Here is a 24543-nt window from a genome sequence, read left to right as displayed (position 1 = left end):
ACTACACGCGCGAAACTTGCACAAAGGCCGAGAACAGTCACGGGAATTGGAAACTTTACGCAAGAGAAGCCTTCAGTTCTTTATATTTTTCTTTCACGGAGAATGTGCGTTACACCTGCTTCTGCAGCGTCCTTGGAACAACAGTAAGCTTAAGCATCCGAATTCAGGACCGAACGGAGAAACAACTTCAGAGGGCTTTCAGTTTTCTAGTTGTAATCACCAAGTTCGCGCGGACGCCTCTGTGTGTGTTTACACTCGGAAAGTTCACGTGGATGGCTCATTTCAAAGAAATGAAAAATACATTTGTACGCACATCTGTTCTGCCACCTCGTGTTCCCCCGTGTTCTTCGCGCACGCAGAGCCTTAAGAACCCCTTCAATGTTCTGTCCGTACGATCACGTGGTCCAACTGCTCTAAGATTGTGAAAAGCAGTTGTTAAAATGAAGACAGCTTCGACCAATGATTTCTTACTGTACACTGTATTTACGCACGCCCGCAGGAGTACAATATACAAGTAGAAACAAATACAATCTTTCAGTTGGTTATAAATAAATATATTTTCTTTTTATTTAGTTAGTTCGCCTTATGATATACATATATTTTACGCATCATTGTGGAGTTCTATTTCGCTCACACAGTCCAGGAGAAACCTGAGGTGTGATCCTTGAAATGGCTGCTGTAAACATGGTGGCCTACTGAGCTGATGAAGACAAAAGAATTACCACCTCACGTCGACTTCTTAGCAAACCTAAACAATTTTGCGTCCGAATAAACTCAGTAGTTTGCAGCCTTACCAGCGCTTGTCCTGTTTCATTCTTGTGCAATGTCTGTTGTGGGCTGCTCAAGAATGTAAACAGATGGATCGACGTTTGTTTATAATAACTATGACATCTCAGAATCAAAATCTGGCGTTTTCCCTCCTGCAGTGTTGCATGGAGCTCCAACATGTGCCCATCTTAAGTATTGAGGTCATGTAATACGTTTTCTGCAGCTCTCTTGGATTACGGAGAAAAATTATTTTCAAAAGCCAGTACGCTTGTGTGCCCTGTATAACTTACACCTGTGTTTTTGTAACGAAAAGAAAAAAAATATAGCGCTCGACGCACAAAAACGTACCGTGTACAAAAGTACACACCCTTTCAACACACTCACGCCTCATGCCTTTATTATTCTGGCATGGTAATACTAGGTGCCCCTGCACGCTCTTTAAAATCTTTTCTTACGTTCTTTGCTGCCGAAATGCAAGCAATTACGGTCCCTGGACAAGTTTTCTGTCCTCTGGAATCACACCCTCGAAACTTAAAAAAAAAAAGCACTGGGTCTCGCTTGAACTCCACGCTTTGTGCGAGTGATAGAGAAAAGAGCACGATCAGTTCGCAGGGTTCAAGTCGACGCGAGAATAGGAATTCGAAAATTTGAAAAGTTTGAGAAGGAGAAGGGGGAAGGGGAGGTGCGTCGAGCGAGACTCCTGCTTCCGGCACCTTCCTGCTTCTTCCATTGCGGCTCATGCTTACTCCCGGCCACTAAAAGAGAACGCGCTAACAAGATACGCGGGACAATCATTGCGCAAGCTGGAATGCAAATACGACAGCAGGATGGGGAGAGGTGGCCGCGCGCCAATTTCCATGACAACCGGGGAAAGAAGGCGCGCGCGACCCATTTAGATAAGAAAGTTGGGACGAAGGCGAAGTGAGGAAGGCGGGGGCTGAGAAAGATGGCAGGAGGAAGCGGCCTTCCTTATCTCGTCCTCTCATCCCGCTCGTTCCATTCCTGCCGGGTGTACACACGTGGACCACCTTCCAACGTGGCGTTCCACTCTTCGAGCGGAAAGCGGGACAGGCGTGCGTGAGTAACGTAAGGCGTGAGAAATGGCCTCGAAAACGCAGGCCACGACACGAACCACTGCGCGGGGGAGAAAGATGGTCACTACCCAAACGTAAACACACAAAACAACAGTGTTTCGTGCCTGTGACTAAAAATACAATAAAAATATTGACAAGGTAGGTTTTTTGAAGAAAAAAACTAAAGGTAATTTCGAAAACAATGACATTGGAGGTCACATTTGAGAAGCTCTCTTTTGCTTGTCTACATAATGAGTGGCGGTGTCGCCTTTCCGAGCTAGAGATGCCCTTTACAGGCTGTCGTCACTTCGGGGCCTCGATAGTTTTTCTTTTCAGAAAGTGTACGAGTGCTTATAGGAGAGCAACTTTCGCGCGCTTAAGGTAAATTAATTGTTTTCAGATAATGAGCTGAACGGAGACTAATCTCGCGCTTCGAATGACACTAGTCAGAGGGCTCTCTTCTTTGTGTTATCTTGGCGCTGTCAATTGTGAAGGGGTTACAGTGATGAGCGGGAACTCCCCAGGCCCCGGTAAAGCTGATGCTCTTTCTTCAATTAACTTGCCCACCTGGAATGTATAGATATATGATCCAGCAAAAGAATGTAATAACTGTTGCTATACTCACTGATAAGTACCACTTGCAGTGATGTGTGTAAGACTTCTCAGGAGCGATAGCAATTAGAGGACACACAAAGATGCGTTTTCCAACTATAGGATAGAACCTATTCAAAATCAAACATAACCTATGTTTAGACGGTGTGCAATTAGAGGTCGGCCCGGCCTCATGCGTAATCGCTTTGAAGGGAGAAAGGGTTGCAATCTTGCAGCTGGTTCCGCATCACCAATGACTGGTTGTCTTGCTGGCCACTAGATGACGCGAAAAGGGGCCGTGGATTAGGGAGCCTATAGATGACCAGGTCATGTAGGCTCCCTACCGCATGTGGGTGTTCTCGCTCTCACAAGCAGCCGCCGGAACATGCAGGCAACGGGCTCGCGTGTTCCCTTTCATAAAAATTGACAGCGTACACCACAAAAGACTGGGCGTGCATAAACGGACCCAAGGGGCATGTCGAGGCAACACAAGCGCCGACTAACAACAGCATAGGCGCACAACGGTCGATAAGAAAGAAGGCATTACAAAAGCTACAAATTAGGCCCGCGTGGGGGTTTCAGTAAAAAGGCGTAATAGCTGCAAATGATCTTTTTTTTTGATGACCTTTTTTATAAATAGAGCACACAAGTACCAGGATGCATAGAAAGAGTGACGCGCGGGTTGTTCATCGTTCTTTCTTCTATCCTGGTCCTTGATTATTATAGCAATTCAGAATTAAGGACGCTTATTCAACACCATTTTGAAAATTCATATATTGACTGAGATTGAAATTCTTTTCGGTTGCTGTAGGTACAGATACATGCGAATATATATTCTTGTGATTTCAAGTTGAATGGGATCACGACATTAACGAGTCCTGCATCGGCTGAGTAAGCAACATGCGCAGCAAATCATCTAATAAAACCTCACATACGTTAGAGTGAGACACGCTAATCAAGGCACGGGAACGTGCCGGAACCGAAATCCTTCAATTAAGCTTCGGAACAAGTCGGACCTGAAACGCTTAACGTGTCGTTCATTTGTACACAAAAAAATGAATGCGATTCTGTGACCCCTTGTCCAAACTGAGAAGGACCTCCAGTGCCCATTGTAACACCACACACGAACCCCAGCAAATGCATTTTGACACAAAAGCGTCACTGGCATTCCTTTCACTGAAAGTCTGGAGTGAAGTCTGAACATTATTCGTTGAACAAAGTGAGTGAACCAAACTTGCTCTTCGTCAAGGTTAACGTCGTCGCAATCGGAAGCTTCATAACACCATCGTAATCGGGAGTTCTTGTGGCAATTTTTTTAGATGTCTAGTTGCACTGCTTAGCACTCTCCTCTTCTCGCTCCCATTGTTGACAGTCGAAACGTGAGTCCGTTACTACGTGCTCTGAAAACAGCCGTTGCTTCCACGATTCTACTAACCTTCGCAATATGAGACATGATATCTTGTAGCGCGTCTACTTGTTTTTTTTAGCCGGGTTGCTTTAATTCGAAAGGATTACGTAAAGCGGAGCGTGGGCCATACACAAACAGAGAGTTGCAACAGCTGCGCGATGTCTAAAGCACGAACGACGTGTTGAACCGCGCGCCTTACATTGCAGCTTTAGCCAGCGTCAAACGGAAGGCGTTGTCGGGGCCCGTCTGTTGGATGTGGGTGAGCACGGCTCAAGAAAGAGAAGAACAGAAAACGCTCAGAACGCGAAGCGTAAGACACACCGCAGAGGAAGCAAATAAAATGTATTGGGGAGGCACGAAACGATGAAAATTCAGGGAGGGAGAGAGCTATACACACATCAACACCAGGGAAAGAAAGAAAACTAAAGCTGGCGATTACAGAGTGAAACAAAAAGTCCGCAGCTCCGAAAGACCCAAGCTCAGGCGGGCTTGATGGTTTGAGACAGAAACAAACGACCCGGGTAGGAATCGAGAGCGTGAGCAGCAGTGCGGAAGGCGAACAGTGTGCCAGGGAGAAGCATGCAAGATTGCTTACTTTGGCCGCGAGCGCTGTACTGCAGTGGTTGCTATTTCTGCCGTTGTCTTTACTTATACCAACGGCTTTCTATGGAACTACACCCGCTACGACGCACGTCGACCCGACAGCCCTTTATTCCCGCAGTGCTGGCTTCTCTGCCGCTTTCACATCCGACTATAGGCGTTTGTTTCGCTTAACTTCAATGACATGGGGCGAGTGGAAAGAGAAAGAGACGCTCATAAAACTACAAGAACACAATACGGCTGAAATAGAAATGGCGAGTGGGCTTTTGTCACGTTTTACTGCCTCTTGTTATTCACGCAATACGCGCACGTGCGTTGCGTGTACGTGAAAATTCTGTCCGAACCATGAGTACTGCTTTTGCGCCAAGCATCGGGCCGACCCCACGTGGACTATTTCTCGCAGAATCTTTTTTTCTTGTTTTATTCAAATTTTTTGAAAAAGGGAAAGTGAATGAAAGTTTTGGGAAGGATAATTACAGTGCGTAGAAAGAGTGTGCCATCGTGCATAAAAAAAGAGAAGAACACTTCGCAGAACGAACTTAAGCAAACAACAACAAAAAAAAGGCAAACTGGCTTTTGTATACACAGAATAGTCTGGATGAAGAAGATCTCTAAAAAAATGAGGTAACGTCATTTTTTGGCTTACATTCTTGAAAAAAATGTCCTTTTACTCTTTTTAGAATTCTGCTTTGCGACGTATGACTCTTTTTGGGGGGTCATTATACTCTCGTCGGAGAGTCGTGCGGCCCACTGAAAAGTTAACGTCACACTTTTCGTTCCTCACATTTCCATTGCAATTACTTCTTGTAACCTGCCCTATACTTCCTGCGGTGTGATTGTTTGTTAGATCTCATTAATATCGAATCTAACAAAGAAAATCAGCGCTTAAGTTTACACTACTTTTGCTCTTTAAAAAGAAGTTAAGCAAGCGGCAAGTCATTCCTCAACCAAAAAGAGTCACACACGCACTTTTTTTTTCTTAGAATTCAGGTGTCTGGTGGTGGCAGTCACACGTCGGCATTCGTGTGCTCTGGCGCACTTCTTCGTTCAAATTCGTGTTTCGTGCACTACAGGAGCGCATCTCGGAGGCCACGCAGAAAGAGGCGCATGGTCTGGACTTGCTCCATCAGGTGTCACAACAATCCTAGCTGTCCATAATCATGTCCGTAAACTCAATCAATTAAATTTAAACCATTAACCTTACTTTTCTTGCATTTTTTTCATAAAACGTTATGCTCAGATGTTCTATGCATCGAATATAACTGTTAACTTGAACCAGAATAAGGGATATGAATTTTTAGAATGCTGTTTATGAATGTCCGAGAAATCGGAAGTGCTCAACTGAATGTTGCGAAACAGGAACAAAAGTGTCGCTCAGTGGGCGCACTACTAAAAAAAAAACGACTGGCTTCAAAAGGTTCATGCACATTAACAGCGAGACCAAGTATACCGTTTGCGCCGTTGATACTCTTATGCTGTCATAATAATTACGCACACATGAACTACGTGTCTGAAGGGTTAGGAGGCCCTTAGAGACCTTCTAGTGCAGCTCTGCTCTATCAGCTGTGCTGGTGCTACAGCAGCGTTATGGCGTCTTACCAGCGCTGTGCGCACAACCGCGAGTATCTATTGCTGAACGGTTGTGTAAAAACAAAACCATTGCACCTAGTCTGATTGTGTGGATATAAATATGAAGGCGAATTCAGAAAGCGGCGTCCTCAGTGGATTTATAACAATAATTTATCTTCAGCTCCCGCCTCATACAAAGATTAGCGTTGGATGCCGTTGGTGCTGCTCTTAGTTACGATGGTGTTCCGATACGCGACGTCGATGTTGTTATCTCGCTCTATTTTGATTCTTCTAGCGAAACTACTAGCTTAAAGCGGATGCTTTTATACAGACATCCTAAGCCACCTCAATCCAGAAACGCGTCACAACGTTCAGTGTTATGTTCCCTGATGGACAGGGTATAGTAATACGACTACACTTCTGGATTAGTCCAAAATTGCCACCTAGGAAACCCTAATGAGTTCTGTAACTTTGGTATACTGAAAAAAAAAAAAACTCTTCTTATACCAAAAATGCATGCACGATTATAACACTCTTGAAGTCCTACTTATGAACACATTATGAAACGAGTTTGAAGACAGTTTTTTATTATTACTTGCTTTTTCTTCTATCAGTATTTTTTAAACCCTGTCATTGCTTCTACAGAGTAGACGGGGCTTAGTCGAGTTGCTATAGCCGCAGCTTTTTCGCCGTATGCCTATTTCGACCATTGTATTTGCTTGAAGAAAATAAACAATGACTGTGACTGACTATATATATATATATATATATATATATATATATATATATATATATATATATATATATATATATATACCTACACACATTGTACATATTGTGAGTGATGCACTGTTCATTATGCTGTCCATGTACGCACTAGTAGCTGACTAGAGACGTTGCACGCAAAGCTGTGACCCAGGCTTGCGCGTAATACAGAATTACCGATTACCAATTTACTCATTTCTTGTTGCAAGATGCGCTATTTTTTGAAACGCAATTTAGTATATTCACATAACAAATCCACACCTTCCTCCAAGAGGCAACGCTGATGGAATGCGAAGCTGCCGCGTTGCGCACGGGTTGAATGGCGCTAACGCAGGTGTTGCGGTGAGCGCTGGAAGATTCATTTGAAGTGATGGCTGGCGTAGGTCTTGTGGCACGTACACAGTTTTTTGAACGCGTACGCTAGGAGCGCGTCAGTTTTACTGCGCGTGAACCGAAGAGTAGGCGGTGTAGCGAGCGGCAGTCGTGGTCCTTTGTTTGTTTTTTAAGTAAGTACGAGCAGGCTTTCAAAATAAAACTCGCGCATAGCACGACATAGGCCTGCATAAGACGGCGGCCTTTGTGCCATTCCACCTGCAGTATTGTACCGGTACTCTCTCGCTGCACTATACCCCAAACATAATTGTCACTTATCACCAGTCACATGCGAGGTCTGTAGCAATCAAAAATTTCAAGAGAAGTCGCGACACCTGTTTCCTGAAGATCGAGGAACCACGCGGAAACACAATATCAGTCACGCTGTCGCATGGTGAGCCTAACTGTTGCAGTTCCTCAAATAAACCTTGCAGTTCGTTCTTAAGCTCACGACATTTTAGCAAATAGTGTACTATATCACCGTTTTCCTTGCACCCCGAGCACCAGGGCGTCGCGGAGAGTCTGATCTTGTGGAGCCATGCTGGTGTACGCGCTGATATCATTCGGATGCGATGAAGCAAGCAGGCCTCTTCCCTTGATAGCCCTTGTGTCACACATGGCTCGTGAGGCGTCACCCATAACGAGTGAAAATGCTTATTGACAGCCTCTCGTAAGATACGCTGATTGGCTTCTCACGCACTATTCCTTGATCCTGTACCATTTCAGTGCGTTCACACATTAAACAGCACCGAGCCCCTAAGTAAGCCAATTTCTCATTTTTAAAAAAGAAATGACTTCCTTAGAGTGACTACAGAGTGACGGCAGCACTACGCATGCTCTGGATTATTTTCTCTGTTTAAAAAAAAAAAAACCTTTTTGCGGTTGTGGCATTCATGAATACAACAATAACGCCAGTCTTGAAGCTTCTCTTTCCTCGTCCCATCGACGCTCACGGTGGCATGGTTCACGTTAGTATTTGCTTGTACGCCCGAATGTTTCCGGCCGCGCTCGACATGGCGGCACTGCATGTTCACGGCAACTACAACACTGGTTCCTTATAGGGCTAGCGAAAAATATATAACACAGCGATTAAACACCGAAAGCTTTGTTACTGTGAGTATTCTTTACCCTTGTGACGAAGTTTTTTGTGTTGCGCGCGCGCCGTGGTCCAAAAGATATGAATGTTTGATAAAAAAAAAAAAAAACTCGCGCCAACTGTTTACATTTTCTTTTTTAAAATTTACTGCTTTCCCGTGGCTTTCACTATACAGCACCAAAACCGACGCGTCTTCATCCACCAAACTTTTCTTTTCATGTCACGTACAGTCGGCCAGAAACTAAGTTTGGCTTTTTGGCTTGCATATATTTATCGATTGCGTGCTAAGAGCGAAATTATGCTAGCCACCGATCATAATGGCGTGCCCCTCAACACAGTGAAGAGACCAGTGACGGCAGTCAGAAAAACTTTTGAATGGAGCGGCCCTGGGACAAATTCATACAAATCATGGTCCAGCCTTGAGCTTATGGTAATTCCAGCACTCGACAAAGTTTTTCTTTTTATGTCATGCACTGACTGCGCCTCTGTAATAACTAAATGGCGCTTTCGCCTTTGGAAATATAAAGCCCAGAGAGGACTGCCCTTCTTACTATGCTTTACATAAGCTTCTAATCCCAAGCTGATTGTGAGCCGAATGTAAAAGCTTCACTATACAAGGCGAAGTACAGTCCCTAGCTGTTCGAAGGCACACAATAACGCTGTACGCATTTCAGAACTCAGGGCAAATTATTGTTCTTGCAGTGGCAGGGCTGTCAGGCGTCATTGATATTCAAATACGGTGGTTCTCGAATTTGCGACGTGGCTGCATTGCGTCTGAACAGTCTGTAAGGTTTTGTTCTGTACACCAAACGCAATCATCCACACTAGGTAACTTTGGTACTAGCCTTGTTAGCCAAGTCAGATAGATGTTTTAGCCAGAAAGTCGCAAACATTTGACAAGGATGTGTGAATAAGACGGAAGTCTGCTAGATGTGCTGTCGGTTTTAGCTGCGTGTACTTGTACGGCCAGCTCGTCAACATACGCTGTTGCGCAGACACACCATTCGATGGCGGCTAATGTAAGCTCTACAATGAATGCCCGTCTTCTGTTTTACAATTCTGGCTCTCAATCTACCTCCCTTGTGTTGTTAATCTAAATGCGCCTGTAGAAACAAATACATATCCACTTTCTGCAACATGTGAAAACTCGCGGGGTCTCTGATCAAAGACCGCTGGAAGGCAAGCTATCTTTTTAGTACTCCTTGAATGTATTGACACTTCTCCCCAACCCCCCTTCCCCCCCCCCCCTCCTCCGCGTCCCTCTACCTGGTGTTGCATATCATCCCTTATACCCCCTCCTTCTGGGATCAAGCAAAGAGGTCGTATTATGACGTCATCACTCCTGCTCCGAGGTCAGACGTTTCGTCGACTAGGCCACGCGGATTGACACTACGCAATCGTTACATAAAAACAAATTTTCGTGGCCTATAATGTCAACATGACGCCCCATAACGACGTTTCATGCGATGGATCTTTGTACCAATCGTGTTGTCGCTGCCGACGCGGGACGCCATGGTACGAGTTTGATTAGACATCTCCTTAACATGGAAACTGTGCTCAGATAATAAAGCCGAATAGTGACGTGAACATAGCACTTAGCGAAGAATTCTCGTAGGCTGTTTACGTGTCGCTACTCAGACGTGAGACCATAACAATAGATTGAGACACAATGTATGGCCGCCCGAAGTGTCAGCTTTGGTTGCTGGCACTTTCCTATATTTCACACTTCACATGCACAAGAACGAAACTACGTTTATTCATGGCATCGTGAACGCATCGCTATACGGTGTTTCGGTTTATAAGGGAGTTCTGCAAAACTGTACTGAAAGTATTTTTTCGGCAAGAAAACAACGCAGCATGCAAATTTCGTTGTATGAACAGTTATCTTATAATAGATCAATATGAGGCACGCTTCGCCGTTAATCTCTCTATATTATTACAGACGGCTGTGAGTTTTCTCCAGCCTGCAGAGACAAAGCAGTCTTGAGGGTGTCGCGGCAATAATTACCAGGACGAAGAATCCACCGCTGAAATTACCAGTTGTCGTCGGGAACAACTATGTCAGAGAGGAAATCAGCAAATGCACACACCCTAATGCACACGGAAGGCGCAATGATGAGCCATCGGGCACCGACAAAAAGAAAGGCGTGGCTGGCACGTTCATTGTGATTCGTGACAATAGCACCAGCTTAGCTCATAATACAACGCTGAACAGATCAGCAAAAGAAAAGTTCAATACAGTATGTCTAGGACGAGTAAACGAAACGGGCCGAAAGCTCCTGCTAGACAGAGTGAGTTCTCTCCGGGAACATCTAACGTCAGTACTCGGTTCACTTGCGCACTGCTCAACAATGCCTGCATTATTTTTGTTTTCTTGGACAGCCATGAATTTGGACAGCCACGAATATATGAAACATAACTCTGATAACTAGGATCAAAAAGTAAGGGCTGCCGACGTTTCTCCTTTCAAATGTCAGTTCCCGTTTCCCCAAGAAAGAAGACTAAAATCACAATAGAACTCTAGACTCGACTTCTTATCGACAGGACATTTTTTTGTATAGAAAAGCATTTGAATTATAATTATAGTTAGCTGCATACTTACATAGCTACATAGGTCCAACGTCGATGGAGGCGGAATGGTTACGACCCGTGTACCATGCGTTGTGAGTGCTCGTCAAAGGCCATCAGATGGCCAAAACTTCCTGAGCCCTTTATAATAATAATAATAATAATAATAATAATAATAATAATAATAATAATAATAATAATAATAATAATAATAATAATAATAATAATAATAATAATAATAATAATAATAATAATAATAATAATAATAATAATAATAATAATAATAATAATAATAATAATAATAATAATATCACTAACATTAGTACTATTGTTATTGTTATGTAACTCTATAGCTCTTTAATTATTATACTTAGCTCAAATATGCTTGTATCTGCTCGAGCTAATAGCAGCGTATTTTATTCTCCCACAATTTTACCACCCCAGCTGGTGACATTTTAAACTAGAACGGGAATACAAGCGGAAAACAATGTACTCTCCGTTTTTTTACACCAGAGAAAAGACACTAAGCAGGCGAGCATTTCTGTAATTTGATCATCATCCTTCTGTTCCTATACTTTTTTGGTGCCTAATGCAGCTCGAATGCTTCTCTCAATGATTTCCAGCCCAACATATTTTATGCAAGCTGATCCCGTTCTCAGATTTTTTTTTTTGCATTCCCTCGGTATTCATCCAGTAACTCTAAACGACGCCAACTGCCACCTGTCATACACTTTACGAGGCTGGCAAATGCAGTCTTATCCAGCCGTTTTTTTTTTTGTGGGGCATACCTTTCATGAACTTTCTCATTTCATTTGTAGGTACATAATAAACTTCAATGTCTTGTTAAAATTGTAATTTTTGGTTCCCGATGAAAGATTTATCTGTAAGCTGCCAATTACAACTACTAGTTTACTGCTACTTCACTACATCACTGAAGTTGCTGGTTACCTTATCCTGTTTGTGTTTTAGTGCTTGTGCAAGACATTCACTATTTAACAAATGCTGTTTTCAATTTTTGTGCGGGATGTAATACAGTGAAACGTCTCCCTAAAGTGTTCATCTTCCTCGAAAGCGCAATTTTCAATGCATTTCTTTTGAAAAATAAAAAAAGCCTGAAATGCTAACACGCTGTTTTTTTTTGTACGACTACACACGTATTTGAGAAGCCCGTTTACATCATGAGTTCACATTTCGTAACTTGAGAATTGGCGAAAACTGGTCGGGATAAAAAAATAGAACCACGGAGTGCTTATACTCTATATATCACCTTACAAGGAATGAGAAAAAAAAATTAAATATACATTATTGCTATATCACGTAGCTATAATAACTGTTTTCACATCACCTTAACGGTATGCAAAGGAGCTGGACAACTCGGTTGTTATTTGACAAACTCCGCGCGCTACATGGTGAAAGTGCTGCAGGTATTTTGAATTCTCTTCACGTCACCGTCTTGAGAAAAACCAGCACAGAATGAAGTCAAAGAACGTATAGCGAACGTTGATTGCACTGCTGTGAGCGTGTTGTAATAATTGCGACACATGAGTGAGGAAAATGAAGTGGGCGCAAAGACAATTTGCCGCTTGCAGGGATCGAACTCGCAACCTACGCACTGCGCGCCCCGTGTTTTACCAACTGAGCTATAGTGGCGGTCACACTCTCGTTCTTTGATTGAGTATTCATGCGCAAACACCATGGCAGTGTTTGACACAGCGCCATTCTCCCTTCTTTCACTTTGCCTCGTTACGCGAAGAACCGAGTTTTTTCCAAAAGGCTCAAAATTTAGAACGGATAGCGAAGTCTGAGCTGACCAGCCACAGCCGAGAATTTACGTCTCAGGGAACTGAGATTTATGTGCGGCACGCAGAGTTCGTGACCTATTCCAGTATCGTATCGCTCCTTTTCCCCGTCCCGTAGTTCGAAATGTTCCGTGACTTGCTCTTTCTTTATTCATATTTTAGCTGTTTCATTGTATTAACATAGGAGGTCCCGCCTGCGGTTTACTACCTTGGGACCTCCTCCTGCATAGTTACTCACAATGTACATTTCTGATGCTAATAAAGAAACATTGATTGATTGATTGATTGATTGATTGATTGGTAGGTTCAAAAAGCCTCGGCGCTTGCGGGCACCGTATCACGTTAAAAAAACGAACAAACAAACAAACAACGACAACAACAACAAGACACTGTAGCGACATAGTTTCGGGTCACTCGTAAATTACCGATTATACCACGCACACTGTATGAACAGTAAGAAAAGTACGAACATAAAAAATAAAGTAAAATAACAGTAGCCCTAAAAATGCACGGGCGAAGGGCAATCAAGGAAACACCGGCGTGCGCATGTGCCCGGAAGCGAGAGGTCAAGACGCATTCCGTGCCAGCTTCCACGGCAGCTCCTGCGAAACGTTGTTTTGTCTTTACGGTAATGCGATTGTTCCAGAACGCCGCTGGAAGCCAATTTACGCTTCCTTCTCTTTGTTTTCCTTGATTCGCAGTTATTTTCTCCCCGCGTTCGCGTCATTACTCATTACACGCGTTCGGTACCAGAACTTTCACTGCACCTGTGTAGTTGTGTATTGCTGTATCCAAGTAAAACTAGACGATGAGGCAAAAGAAAGCGCACTGCACGTACTGATTGCATGGTGAATAATAATGACGTTCTGGTACAATTTTAGCATGCCCGACTACCTTCATTTCCTCTTCCGGCGTAACGCGAATCTTTCCTGCACTTATTTTACTGTTCTCTCGCACGCATAGAACTGAACAGCGGGAGAAATAGAAAAGATTGTGCTTACATGAAATTTCGCAAGCATTCCTGACTACCTCTGCTAAGTACTCCAGACGAGGGTTTATTGTGGATTTTTCTTTCACACTCCGCTTGTTTCTGCCAGAATTTCGGTTCAGACGTAACCATGCTGGGCCGCGCCTCTGACGGATTCGCGTACGGCACCATTTCCCTTGCTGTTCTGGTATGCAATGCGGGCTAAATTACTCTGGTTATTCTTGATGCGCAAGTAAGGGAATTCACCTGGGCGTTCAATGGGCCTGTTTCTTACAGCAAAATCACGAAACAGAAAACTAAAAAAGAAGCACAGCACGATAAACAAAAAAAAAACAGTTAGGATAAGCACCTCGTTTTGATAGACGCGAGCCCTACCAGTTAATCCGGCGTCTTCACATTTCTTTTCGTTGCTTTCTTGCGTACGGCATCTGCCGGAAAACCCCTTACGCAATGTAGACGATCACCTATGCTGCTCAGGATGGCGAAACCAGAGGAGGTATTCCGGATGATGCATTGCTAGGTGAAGTAACCATTCCTTGGTTCCGTGTGCTGCTTAAGCTAAAGCATGCAAACGATGCACGCGCAGCGGATTCAATGCTATTTCTTTCGAGATACGGAACGTTTGACTCCCTATTCGAAAACTCCCTAATAAGGCGAAAGGACAGGGACGCGAACTCACGTCATGACAGTTGCACTAAGTTTAAAAATGGCGACACAACAAATTAAGAGGAGAGTATTTGAATTGTTTGAAGGACGACTGTATAGTTCTCTGCGTTAGGTCAATCGTAAGTAACAATGTAAAGGAGCTTCAAAATCTAGATGGGAATCGACAGAAGGAAACAAAGTAGTGGGATAATCAAGGTGAACAGTGGAAGTGCCTAAGACTGGCTGGCCGATGTTTCGATAGGAGGATCCAACGTTCTCAAAATAAAGGGGTTAATGGTGACGTCATCTCCTGGTGGTGGCGCGTGTCGCTGTTGATATTCAGTCTGAAAATTTAAAACTCCTCTGCTTTATAGTTTTTTTTTGCTTTTCAAACAGCGATTATCAACAGGAACATGCGCCAGCACCAGGAGATGGTGTAACCTAGTCCCTTTAAAACTAACACGCCAAAAAGACACGTGTCTCTGAATAAGATATGTCCTCCTATCGAAACGTCGGCCAGCCAGTCCGAGGCACTTCCACTGTTCATCCTGATTATCCCACAATATAAGGGAGGAGAAAAGAAAGTGGAATAAAAGACATGGAGGGTAATCAGTGCATTTGCTGGCTGGTTACCCCATGGTGTGAGTAGAGAGACTAATTAGTGATAGCAGTTGAAAAGTTATAAAAAACACGAAAGAAAACACATGATGCAACGCAGTGTCGCTGTCAGTCTGTAGCACAACTCTATGTTCCTTAAATATCACAGCACTGCAATTGATCGCCGCAGTCCAGTATCAGGCCAGCATCGTAAACGACACGTTCTGCCAACAAGCGGTGATCATTCACTTTTCCAGCGCAATCCAGCACGTCTTTCATGTCACGGTACCACAAAGACATCGCGGGCCACCTGATTGGCTCAACGTAGCAACAACGTAACATAACAAGTTAGCCAGGCTCAACATAACAAGTTAGCCAAGCTTCTACGTTTGCACAGCAAGTGGATGATTACAAAAAAAAATCACATATGTTTTATTGTGAAAGATCCTCTATACTACGCATGACCAGGCCCGTAGTGAGGGAAGGGGGGAGGACATCCTGTCCCCTCGCCCAAAATTTGGATAGATGTGTGTGTTTTACCGAATACATTAATAAAAAATAGGTGTTCTTCAACACCTTGAAAAGCTGTCCTCCCTTCCCCGAAAAAAAAAAAAATCTGTCTTCGGGACTGCTTCTGAAATATACTCAGCTGGGATCCGGAATTTATTTTCATGTGGTTTTAATTAAGATATGAAAGTGAAAAAAAGGTGCCCCTACAATCAATTACAACGAGATCACAGGTCGTCTTATTGACCCTGACCACGACTGCTTGAAATAAATGGTTTTCTATCCATAGAGAAGCGTTCAAGACAGCACGTCAGGCTGTTTGAACTTAACAACTCTGGGGGAACCACTGATGTAAATTCAAGGCGTGTCAATGCGCTCAAAGGACTGTTTACTACTTTGAAAAATCAAGAAGCAGCGCTTTTCCAAAGACGATTGAATTGGCCAGACATAAAAAGGGACAATACAGAGCCCAGTGCTGTCGCTCACGTGTGAAAAAGGGCGCGGGAAGGGCGGTGAAAGTGGGGAATGCACGTGTCTTGACTGAGGTCTTCCCTTGAGCGGTTGTCATTCATTCCTAGTGGCCGGACGACATACGAGACAATCAGTAGAAGAGAAAAAAAAAAACGTCAGCCTCTAGCTGAATTCATGTGGATGCTACACAGCACCGAAAGAAACGTACCACCTCACGCGAAGTGGCTTTTTTTTATGTGGTCGATAAAATAAATTTGTGGAATACATTCTTATGTTTCTTTACAACATTTCTTTTCACACCCTGTCAAGCTCGGGAGGATATTTCAAGTGTATGTATTTTTTTGCAAACGCCAACGGAAGCTTTTTTTTCTTCTACCCAACAGCTGAATATTTATTTCGAATATTTTGTTTATCTGACGGTAAACCATAGGGACTACAGCAACACCAAAATCTAACTTTGCCTTGTTCCGAGTTGGCAATGCCCGCAGGGAATTTAGGGATGCTTTGACAATGAGGGGAATGCTTACTAACGGCCACTCGTGGGACCTCGGAGATGTCTCAATTCAGATAGCTGCCCAGGGGCAACAGTTCCTCAACTGGCATTCCGACATCGCGATAGAGTCGTCTACAGTACCTCAGAGTTGCTGAGCAAGGCACGCGTTCCAATTTCCCACCGCCTGGACCTTAACCGGGCCGTCTGCCCGAAGCCCTATTGATTGATTGATCACCAGACTACACGACCGCTTGTGAAAGTTTTGAAAGAACAGTGTGAGACCGTGCTGTGTAGTCTCGGGCTCACTATTTATCCTTATCATTCTTACTCTTCTTCTTTTCTATCTCTTTCCTTTCTATTATTCTCCCTTTCCCTCACCCCAAGTGTATGGTAGCCAATCGAGCCAAGCTTGGTTAACCTCCCTGCCTTTATTTTCTACACACACACACACACACACACACACACACACACACACACACACACACACACACACACACACACACACACACACACATATATATATATATATATATATATATATATATATATATATATATATATATATATATATATATATATATATATATATATATATATATATATATATATAATCTCATATGTGGGGTTTAACGTCCCAAGACCACCATATGATTATGAGAGACGCCGTAGTGGAGGGCTCCGAATATTTGGACCATCATATTTGGGATTTGGGTACACGTTCTTTAACGTACACCCAAATATGAGCACACAGTCCCCGCAGCCTTAATAAAGCAACCGAGTGAAACGAGTGAAAAAAAAAAAAACGATGCCTGCTTTTTTTGAATTCCTTGCTTTGTTTCTTTTTTCTTCCATAGTGCGAGAAACAAACTCATGACAGTCTACTTGTTAAGCCACATCTTTATTTGTGCATCCCAATATCTCTTCTTTTTACGTTATACTTTTCTTCAAGAACGGCGTGGCAGCACTCGACACGTCACATAACGTCACCTAATGCACATTGACCTTCTTCGCTGGTGATAAAAGCTTATATCATTTGCTTCTCTCAGCTGCCCCTGGTAATTAGCCGAGAAACCAAGAAGTCGGAATCTTAGACTTCCGATGTACTGCATCATCCGTGCTTTCGCAATTGCAACTCAAATTTTCAAGCAAACGCATCTTTGGTAACAAGCTTTGCCGTATCTAGCATAGTCTATGCTTAATTAATGCTATATCAGCGAACATAAGACGTCCAAATGCCGAGAAGAAGAGCGTGCACGCAATTACAGAGCCATCAGTGCCCAAAAATGTTTCCACAAACGTGGTCCACGAAACCATGCATCTCGCCTGGGGCTTCAAAGAAATTTTCATAACTGAGGCGTGAACGAGGCTTTCAGAAGAAATAATAAGCGTCAATTCAGTTTTCACTCATATACTTCGCGAATTGTTTTATCACCATTTTGTATTTAAAAACAGCGCTATGGCATGTATGTACCAAGTTTTGTGCAACTTTGCATAAAGTATGATGTGTTCTTTCTTCCGCACGCAGACCTAGAAGATAGCGTTACCGGTACTAACCAGCACGCAGCGACATTTCTTAATTATACAGTGTTTAGATACTTGCCGAGTGCGACTGTAATAAGTGACGACCTTGACAGTGAACTTGATTCAGAAATGTTTCTTGGAACAATTCAGTGCTAGCACATTAGATATTCCTTTACAAAAACAATTATTTGTCCCCTTCCTTTTATATGTATTTCCTACAACACTATTGTTCTTTGACATGGCACAAGAAACAATAACCACCTAAACATCTCACAGCGAAAAAGGCGCTGCCCCATGGGCGTTCTTTTCGTTATAAGCATAATTTCACGTGAATATGAAAAAAAAAGGCTGAGGGAGCGATAAATGTCACTGTATACATTGATCTATACCCTATTATGTTCATGAATAAAAAAGAAAAATCACTGTATACATTGATCTATATTCTATTACGTTCATGAAGAAAGTTCATGGTGTTCAAAATAAATATGTAACGAAGATTTGGTTGGAGTTAGTTTGTCATACATGCTTGATTTGATTGATCTGTGGGGTTTAACGTCCCAAAAACCCCATTTGATTATGAGAGACGCCGTAGCGGAGGGCTCCGGAAATTTCGACCACCTGGTGTTCTTTAACGTGCACCCAAATCTGAGCACACGGGCCTGCAACATTTCCGCCTCCATCGGAAATGCAGCCGCCGCAGCCGGGATTTGAACCCGCGACCTTCGGGTCAGCAGCCGAGTACCTTAGCCACTAGACCACCGCGGCGGGGCGCGTGTCATACATGCGTATGAAACCATCTTGGAGTAAATAATAGGAACAGGAAAACGAAAAAAAAAACACTGTTGGCGCCTGTATACTGCCTATAACGTTCTTTGTATTCATTGTGCTTAGATATTTGAATAGGTACTCAGAAGAGGACTGAAGGAGAAAAAAACCTGAAATGAATTATGAAAAATTACGAAGCAACATGAAACAGTCAGGGTTTCGAAAAACAGCTAATAAATTTACAGGACGTGCTTGTGAACAACACAAACCATTTTCAATACAAAATAATTATCGGTGTTTGCCAAGTAAATGTGTGCAGCATTGTATACCTATGAGCACCATACATTTCCGACCACACGGCGGTTCCACAATACCAAGTCAGCGCGCTAGCCAAAATACGATACACATTCATAGCAGTCATAACCCGTGTAGGGAAGCATGCGTTCATGGCGTAGTAATTATAGCAACTTAAAGCACCTGCATTTGGTAATAAAGTCGGGGTTTCAATACAGTTATCAGAGCGTTTTTCACATTCGTGTTTTTTCGATGCAAGTGCGCATGAAGTTGACGTCACTAACTAACTAACTAACTAACTAACTAACTAACTAACTAACTAACTAACTAACTAACTAACTAACTAACTAACTAACTAACTAACTAACTAACTAACTAACTAACTAACTAACTAACTAACTAACTAACTAGCTAACTAACTAACTAACTAACTAACTAACTAATTAATTAATTAATTAATTAATTAATTAATTAATTAATTAATTAACTGAATAACTAATTAGCTAAATAACTAACTAAATAACTAGCTATCTAACTAATAAGCTTACTCACTCTTACTCACTCACTCTCTCTCACTCACTCCATCACTCATATGTTTGTCTTTGCCATCACTCAGATTTGAACAGCATCCGTAGGTGTTCAGTTTCCGGTGTAGGCAAATGACGAGAACCTCACTAAGGGATTGCATTAAGCAATTTAAAGAACGAAAGTGCCCTAGCAACGGACTGTCATCATCGAGTTAGGTGAAAGTACGACGATAACTAGTTTACTCGGACATAGAAATTCATTTGAACTTAGCACTGCCACGTGGGCTGTTAACTTTCCAGAATTTTAGATATAGCCTCACAACTAGACCGAAATCACAGTACTAACTTTTCTGCTGTTCGATTTTACGCAGCAGTAGAGGCATATATGTCAAATTTCTCAGAATAGCCTGCTCGCACGTCAAGTCACAGCATCGTCACTTGTACAAAGCACGAACCACGCTTAACCTAAAGTGCCCTCTTTGCGCGCCCCACTTCACTTCGAGCGGGCAGCTTTACCAACACTAATCATTCTAGGTCGTGTTGGCTGTTGGTGCAAATGGGTTTGAAGTGGCGCGATGGCGGGTCACTTGGCGTCTTTGGCCCGATTAGCACGAATTTTTCAAGAGGAAGTACTTCGTAAGAACCTCTTAGCAAACGGCAATTCGATCTTCAGAAAAAATGAGCTTAACGAATTTTAGTGCCCCAACGCTACGTCACTAATCAGTTAACAATGGCTAGGTATTCATATATCGTAGTTGAGTGGTTTCCGGAGTCGTGTAGAAAATAGGCTAACTCAAAATAAATTCCATGGCTTGAAGGCTGCCGTTCATTCCATAACGAGCAACTTTTCCTTGAAAATCAATAAAACACTTTATTCACTAGACGTACGACTTATTGTTTCAAATAAGACAATCATAGTAGAAAAACTTAAGTAAGTTCTATATTTTTGGTTTACTTTAAAGTACCTCAAAAAGTTTCCACAACGACAGTGATTAAAGCTTCATGTTGCTTTAGCACAGCAAGTCTACGATGTCGATATAATTATAAAAAAAAAGGAAACAAGTTCGGCGAAAAAAGCTGTAGTTGTCTCTATTCTTGATTCGGTGTCACAATGCATAGACAATAGCATGGCTCAAAAACAAAACAAAATCATGTTTTCAGCCTGATCAAGAACAAGCTTCTGTGATGGATTGTAGTATTGAACGAGCCAGTCGTTACGCTATTAGCAATGTGTGACGCCTGATTGTTCCTTTGCTGTTCTAAAACACTTTGTTACTCATAATAACGCATTTTCTTTCCCGACATCAAGGCTACCAGGGCAACTTTGTGACGAATTTTCAAGCACCAGCGTGACTCAGTTGATTAGGCTGGCATGCAGCGGACCCGGGTTGGAGCCTCACTGTGTCCTTGGTATATTTTTATTTACCGAGTTTTTTCCCGCACGATTCTGGTTACGGACACCTGCGGCAGCGGACAACTACGGCGCCACGCGTGACCCGTGTTCTGATCTTATAACAGCTTTCGCTGTAATAATGCGCGACATATATAGTACATAAGGTGCTCTGCTGTAACGAAAGCATATTTAAGCGGCGATCAGGCACGTCGGACGCGCCGGTCACTTTACAGTTCATAGCTTAAACTCTATGAATATCGCAACGTGACGAGTGTTATCTGAAAGTTATAGGGGACCGAAGAATTGATAAGAAATACTTGTATCATACTATGGTATAACACTGCTACTAAAGAAAAGTTTCATGAAATGTGAATAATGAATATTGTGTTGCACAACACTGACCAAGCTCACTAAATTAGTCACATCAGCGGCAGATATTTGTGATGAGACTATTGCCGTAAAGTACTTTCACCGCTCGAAAAGCCCCAGATGGGTCATGAAAAGGTTCGCAGTTTAGCTCACGGCATCTTCGACGAGACATTCGCCGGTGGCGAAAAATGAATCTGTGTATCACATCTTCCGCGCAGGCGCAGTCAACTTTCGAAGTTGATAACTTCGGGACACAGAATGACGCAAGTTGGACGCAAGTGACACTTGACTGATGCACGTGAAGCTGCTTTCCCGGTCATGGTGAGAAAACGTTCACGAATTTTTGGTAAAATGATGTCACCGAAATTCGCCGCAACGGTTAATCTCAAACACGAAGCTTCAGTATACCGGAGTGTAGTCCACCTCTCTTTCTATCAGCCTCTCTCCACAAAAGAATTTCACACAAGCATCAGCAGTCATTCCTCCTGACTTCGTTATAATGGCCACTCTCAAACACAAACTCTCGGTATAGCGGAGGTCGGTCACCCCCATCTCACTTCCCGATTTTTTTATTAACACACAAGTATACAACATTAACAGCACGTCACGTGCCGATGTAAGCATTCACTCACCGGGGTAGTACTTGAGCAGGATGTCTCCGGCCGCGGCGGCTGTGTGGTTTTCGGCGGCGTGTCCCGCGCCGTCCATCGCGGCACGGATGGGTTCGCAGCGTGCCAGCAGCGTGCTGCCTGCAGCACCACCAGAACCACCGAGGACGACAACACCACCGCCACCAGCGCCACCGGTCGACAAGGTCTCGCTCGTAGGAGACGGGAGCGACGCGCCAGTCTCGGGTCCGACAAACACTGGCACCGTTCCGCGCAAGCACGAGCACTGGCCCGTCAGGGGATCGCAGCGCGCCCCGGCGGGGCAGCCCGGCACGCAGGGGCGAGGGCGGTCCGCGCAGCCAGCGCCTGAAGCCGTAATGGGAAAAAGAAGGGAAAGGGGAGTCGACTTTTACTTCCTACGAAGAAGACCCCAAAAGGGGCGCGACGTTGGATAAGTTGATTCCTATTACAGGGCGTGGGAAGCGGGCGCGTAACGACAGAGCGTTAGGACAGCGCGTGGTCCGCTGGGTCCCGGTTGTTTGGGTCACGCAGTAAGTAGGTTCTATAACAACATCTGGCATTTCCCACGCTACGTTAGGTTACATAAGCCCTACTAGAAGCACAGTATTAACGAGAGAAAAGAAATGATTAAATCAGGTAAGCGTAAAAATGTTTCCCCTGTCACACTGTAACAAGAGACAACTCCTAATTGAAAAGCAGGCAATTTACTCGGCATAAATGAATTGCTGACTGGCTACTCTGCGCGGAGAAGGACATTGGGGACTGAAAGTACGGATAGGGAGAAAGAGAAAAAAAATGAAGACAAGATCAGCCTGTGACTAGCGTATAGTGTAATCACTGAGGTATTTGCTCATCAAAAGCTCTCTAAGGGCTGGCCAAACATGCAGTTCATTTTCTCATTAACATGGACGATCCTTTTTTTTCCAACGTGTGCATTTTGTATTTATTTTTATCGTCCGTTTCACTAAACCCTAAAAACGCGAATGTTTGTATTTTAGAGCGTTTTTCGCCTGCTCCATGGTGAAGGTCAGCCCCACGGAGCTTTACAGTGCTCATTATTCCACATCGATCTCTGTACTACGCGAAGTCTATGTGTACAGTGTGGCGTACAAGTAATGGTAAATAATTTGAAATAGTTTAAATACTAATAGCAAATTCACTAAAAGCGTCAGTGTATTACGTTTAAATCGGAAGTAGAAATTACACAGCATATATGCAGCACACATCAATGCAAAGCTCTCATAAGCGGTTTGAATAAGGACATGCTCTTGAATAACGCATTGCTGACTAATAACGACGTATTACAACTACACATATCGCAGATTTGTTGCAATATTAATCTTTTCACAACACTTGGATTTTTTTTCTGTGCGTCAATGATTATGCGGTTCCGACAACAGTGTAAATTCACTGCATCACTTTTTTCCCCTCCCTAGTTGTGGTGTTCGTGCATTTGCCTTAAGCCACGACGCCATGGTGCGATCGGTTAAGCCTTTGCGTCCTTTGCCGTTATCGCCTAAACTTCACGTCTGTTGCACATTTTGTCATTGTAGGATAAAAAAATATATGTCCAAAAGGTAAAGTAACAAAAATGGCGGCAGATCGTAAGCATTGTGTGAGAATGGTTTCTGTCGAAAGATTCAGCCAGCATATGCAGAATTTTTCTTGGCCTTCGGCCAAGCCGTATGAGGTGGATCGACATTCTCCTTCAAACTCAGTTGTTGTGTGCATATTGTGGGCTCATCTAGCACGTTTACCATACATTAACGTGTATAGATCATCGTTAAAGGTAGCGTTGACATTCGCATTATAGTTCAGATATGCCTTTTACTGAAACAAAGAGATGTAACCAAACGTTCTTTTAGGTATTCATGCGTTGACGAGCAACGCTACGCTACAGCTTGCTGAGTCATAGAAGTAGATATGCAATGCTTATTAAATCGAAAAGCCAATACACAGAACAGTAACCATGATTCGCGCAAGACAAGCAGAACCAGCACAACAGATGATAGGGGTTGATGTAATACATTTAGTTACACATTGTACCCCATGGCTGCTGTCTATCGGGTGCTTGCAGCACGTTTGTCAGCGTTCGGCTGCTACATTAATAACACCGACTATGACAAGTGGTATGTATTTCTCTTGTTTAACCGGCGTAAAATGTATTAGGTGCACGTGACATCACCTGCATGTCTATACAGTAAATGTAGCTATATTCGTGGCCACTGCCACGAATAATGATCGTCTGCGTTCCATATTATCGGCTTACATCTACGCTGACAGTGTCCAGTGTATGCCGCAAATATGACTAAACGAAAAATCTGAAATTAAGGTAAAAAAAAGGCAAATAAGCTGTATTACTTCTGAAAGAAGCGTCATTTATAGACACACCATCGCCTACATTTCTCATGTGTATTTAGTTCGCGGTTAAATTTCATATTCGACAAAAGTTCTGTATTTTATACTGTGAATTTTATCTGTATTTATCTGTATTTATTTTATCTGTATTTTATACTGCCACATTCGATACACAAATAGCCGGAACAGTCAAAGACGGATTGCACCGGAGGCAGTGTGATGTACGACGAAATAGTTTGCGTTATCTTGTTGCAAAAGCAGCACGCCTGTGCGAACTCGAAACACGTCTTCTAGAGCATGCATTTGGTTGCAAGCAGTAGCAGAAACAGCGGACGTTTATTGGTTGAAAGTGATTTAAAGCTAAGCGGTTCTAAATA

General features: G+C 43.2%; 1 protein-coding gene across 2 annotated transcripts in view; it reads right to left on the bottom strand.

Annotated features, from left to right (window-relative positions):
• Window positions 1–24543, bottom strand: part of LOC119171578 (thrombospondin type-1 domain-containing protein 7B) — a 242658-nt gene that overhangs the window by 77591 nt on the left and 140524 nt on the right. For both annotated transcript variants that reach the window (XM_075892387.1, XM_075892386.1), the window contains exon 26: window positions 21812–22153. In XM_075892387.1, coding sequence (XP_075748502.1) covers window positions 21812–22153 — 342 coding nt within the window. The remainder of the gene's footprint in view (window positions 1–21811; window positions 22154–24543) is intronic.

The sequence above is a fragment of the Rhipicephalus microplus genome, chromosome 4 (genome assembly GCF_043290135.1).
Source record: "Rhipicephalus microplus isolate Deutch F79 chromosome 4, USDA_Rmic, whole genome shotgun sequence".
Taxonomy (NCBI): domain Eukaryota; kingdom Metazoa; phylum Arthropoda; class Arachnida; order Ixodida; family Ixodidae; genus Rhipicephalus; species Rhipicephalus microplus.
This window is presented reverse-complemented; position numbering and strand designations above follow the sequence as displayed.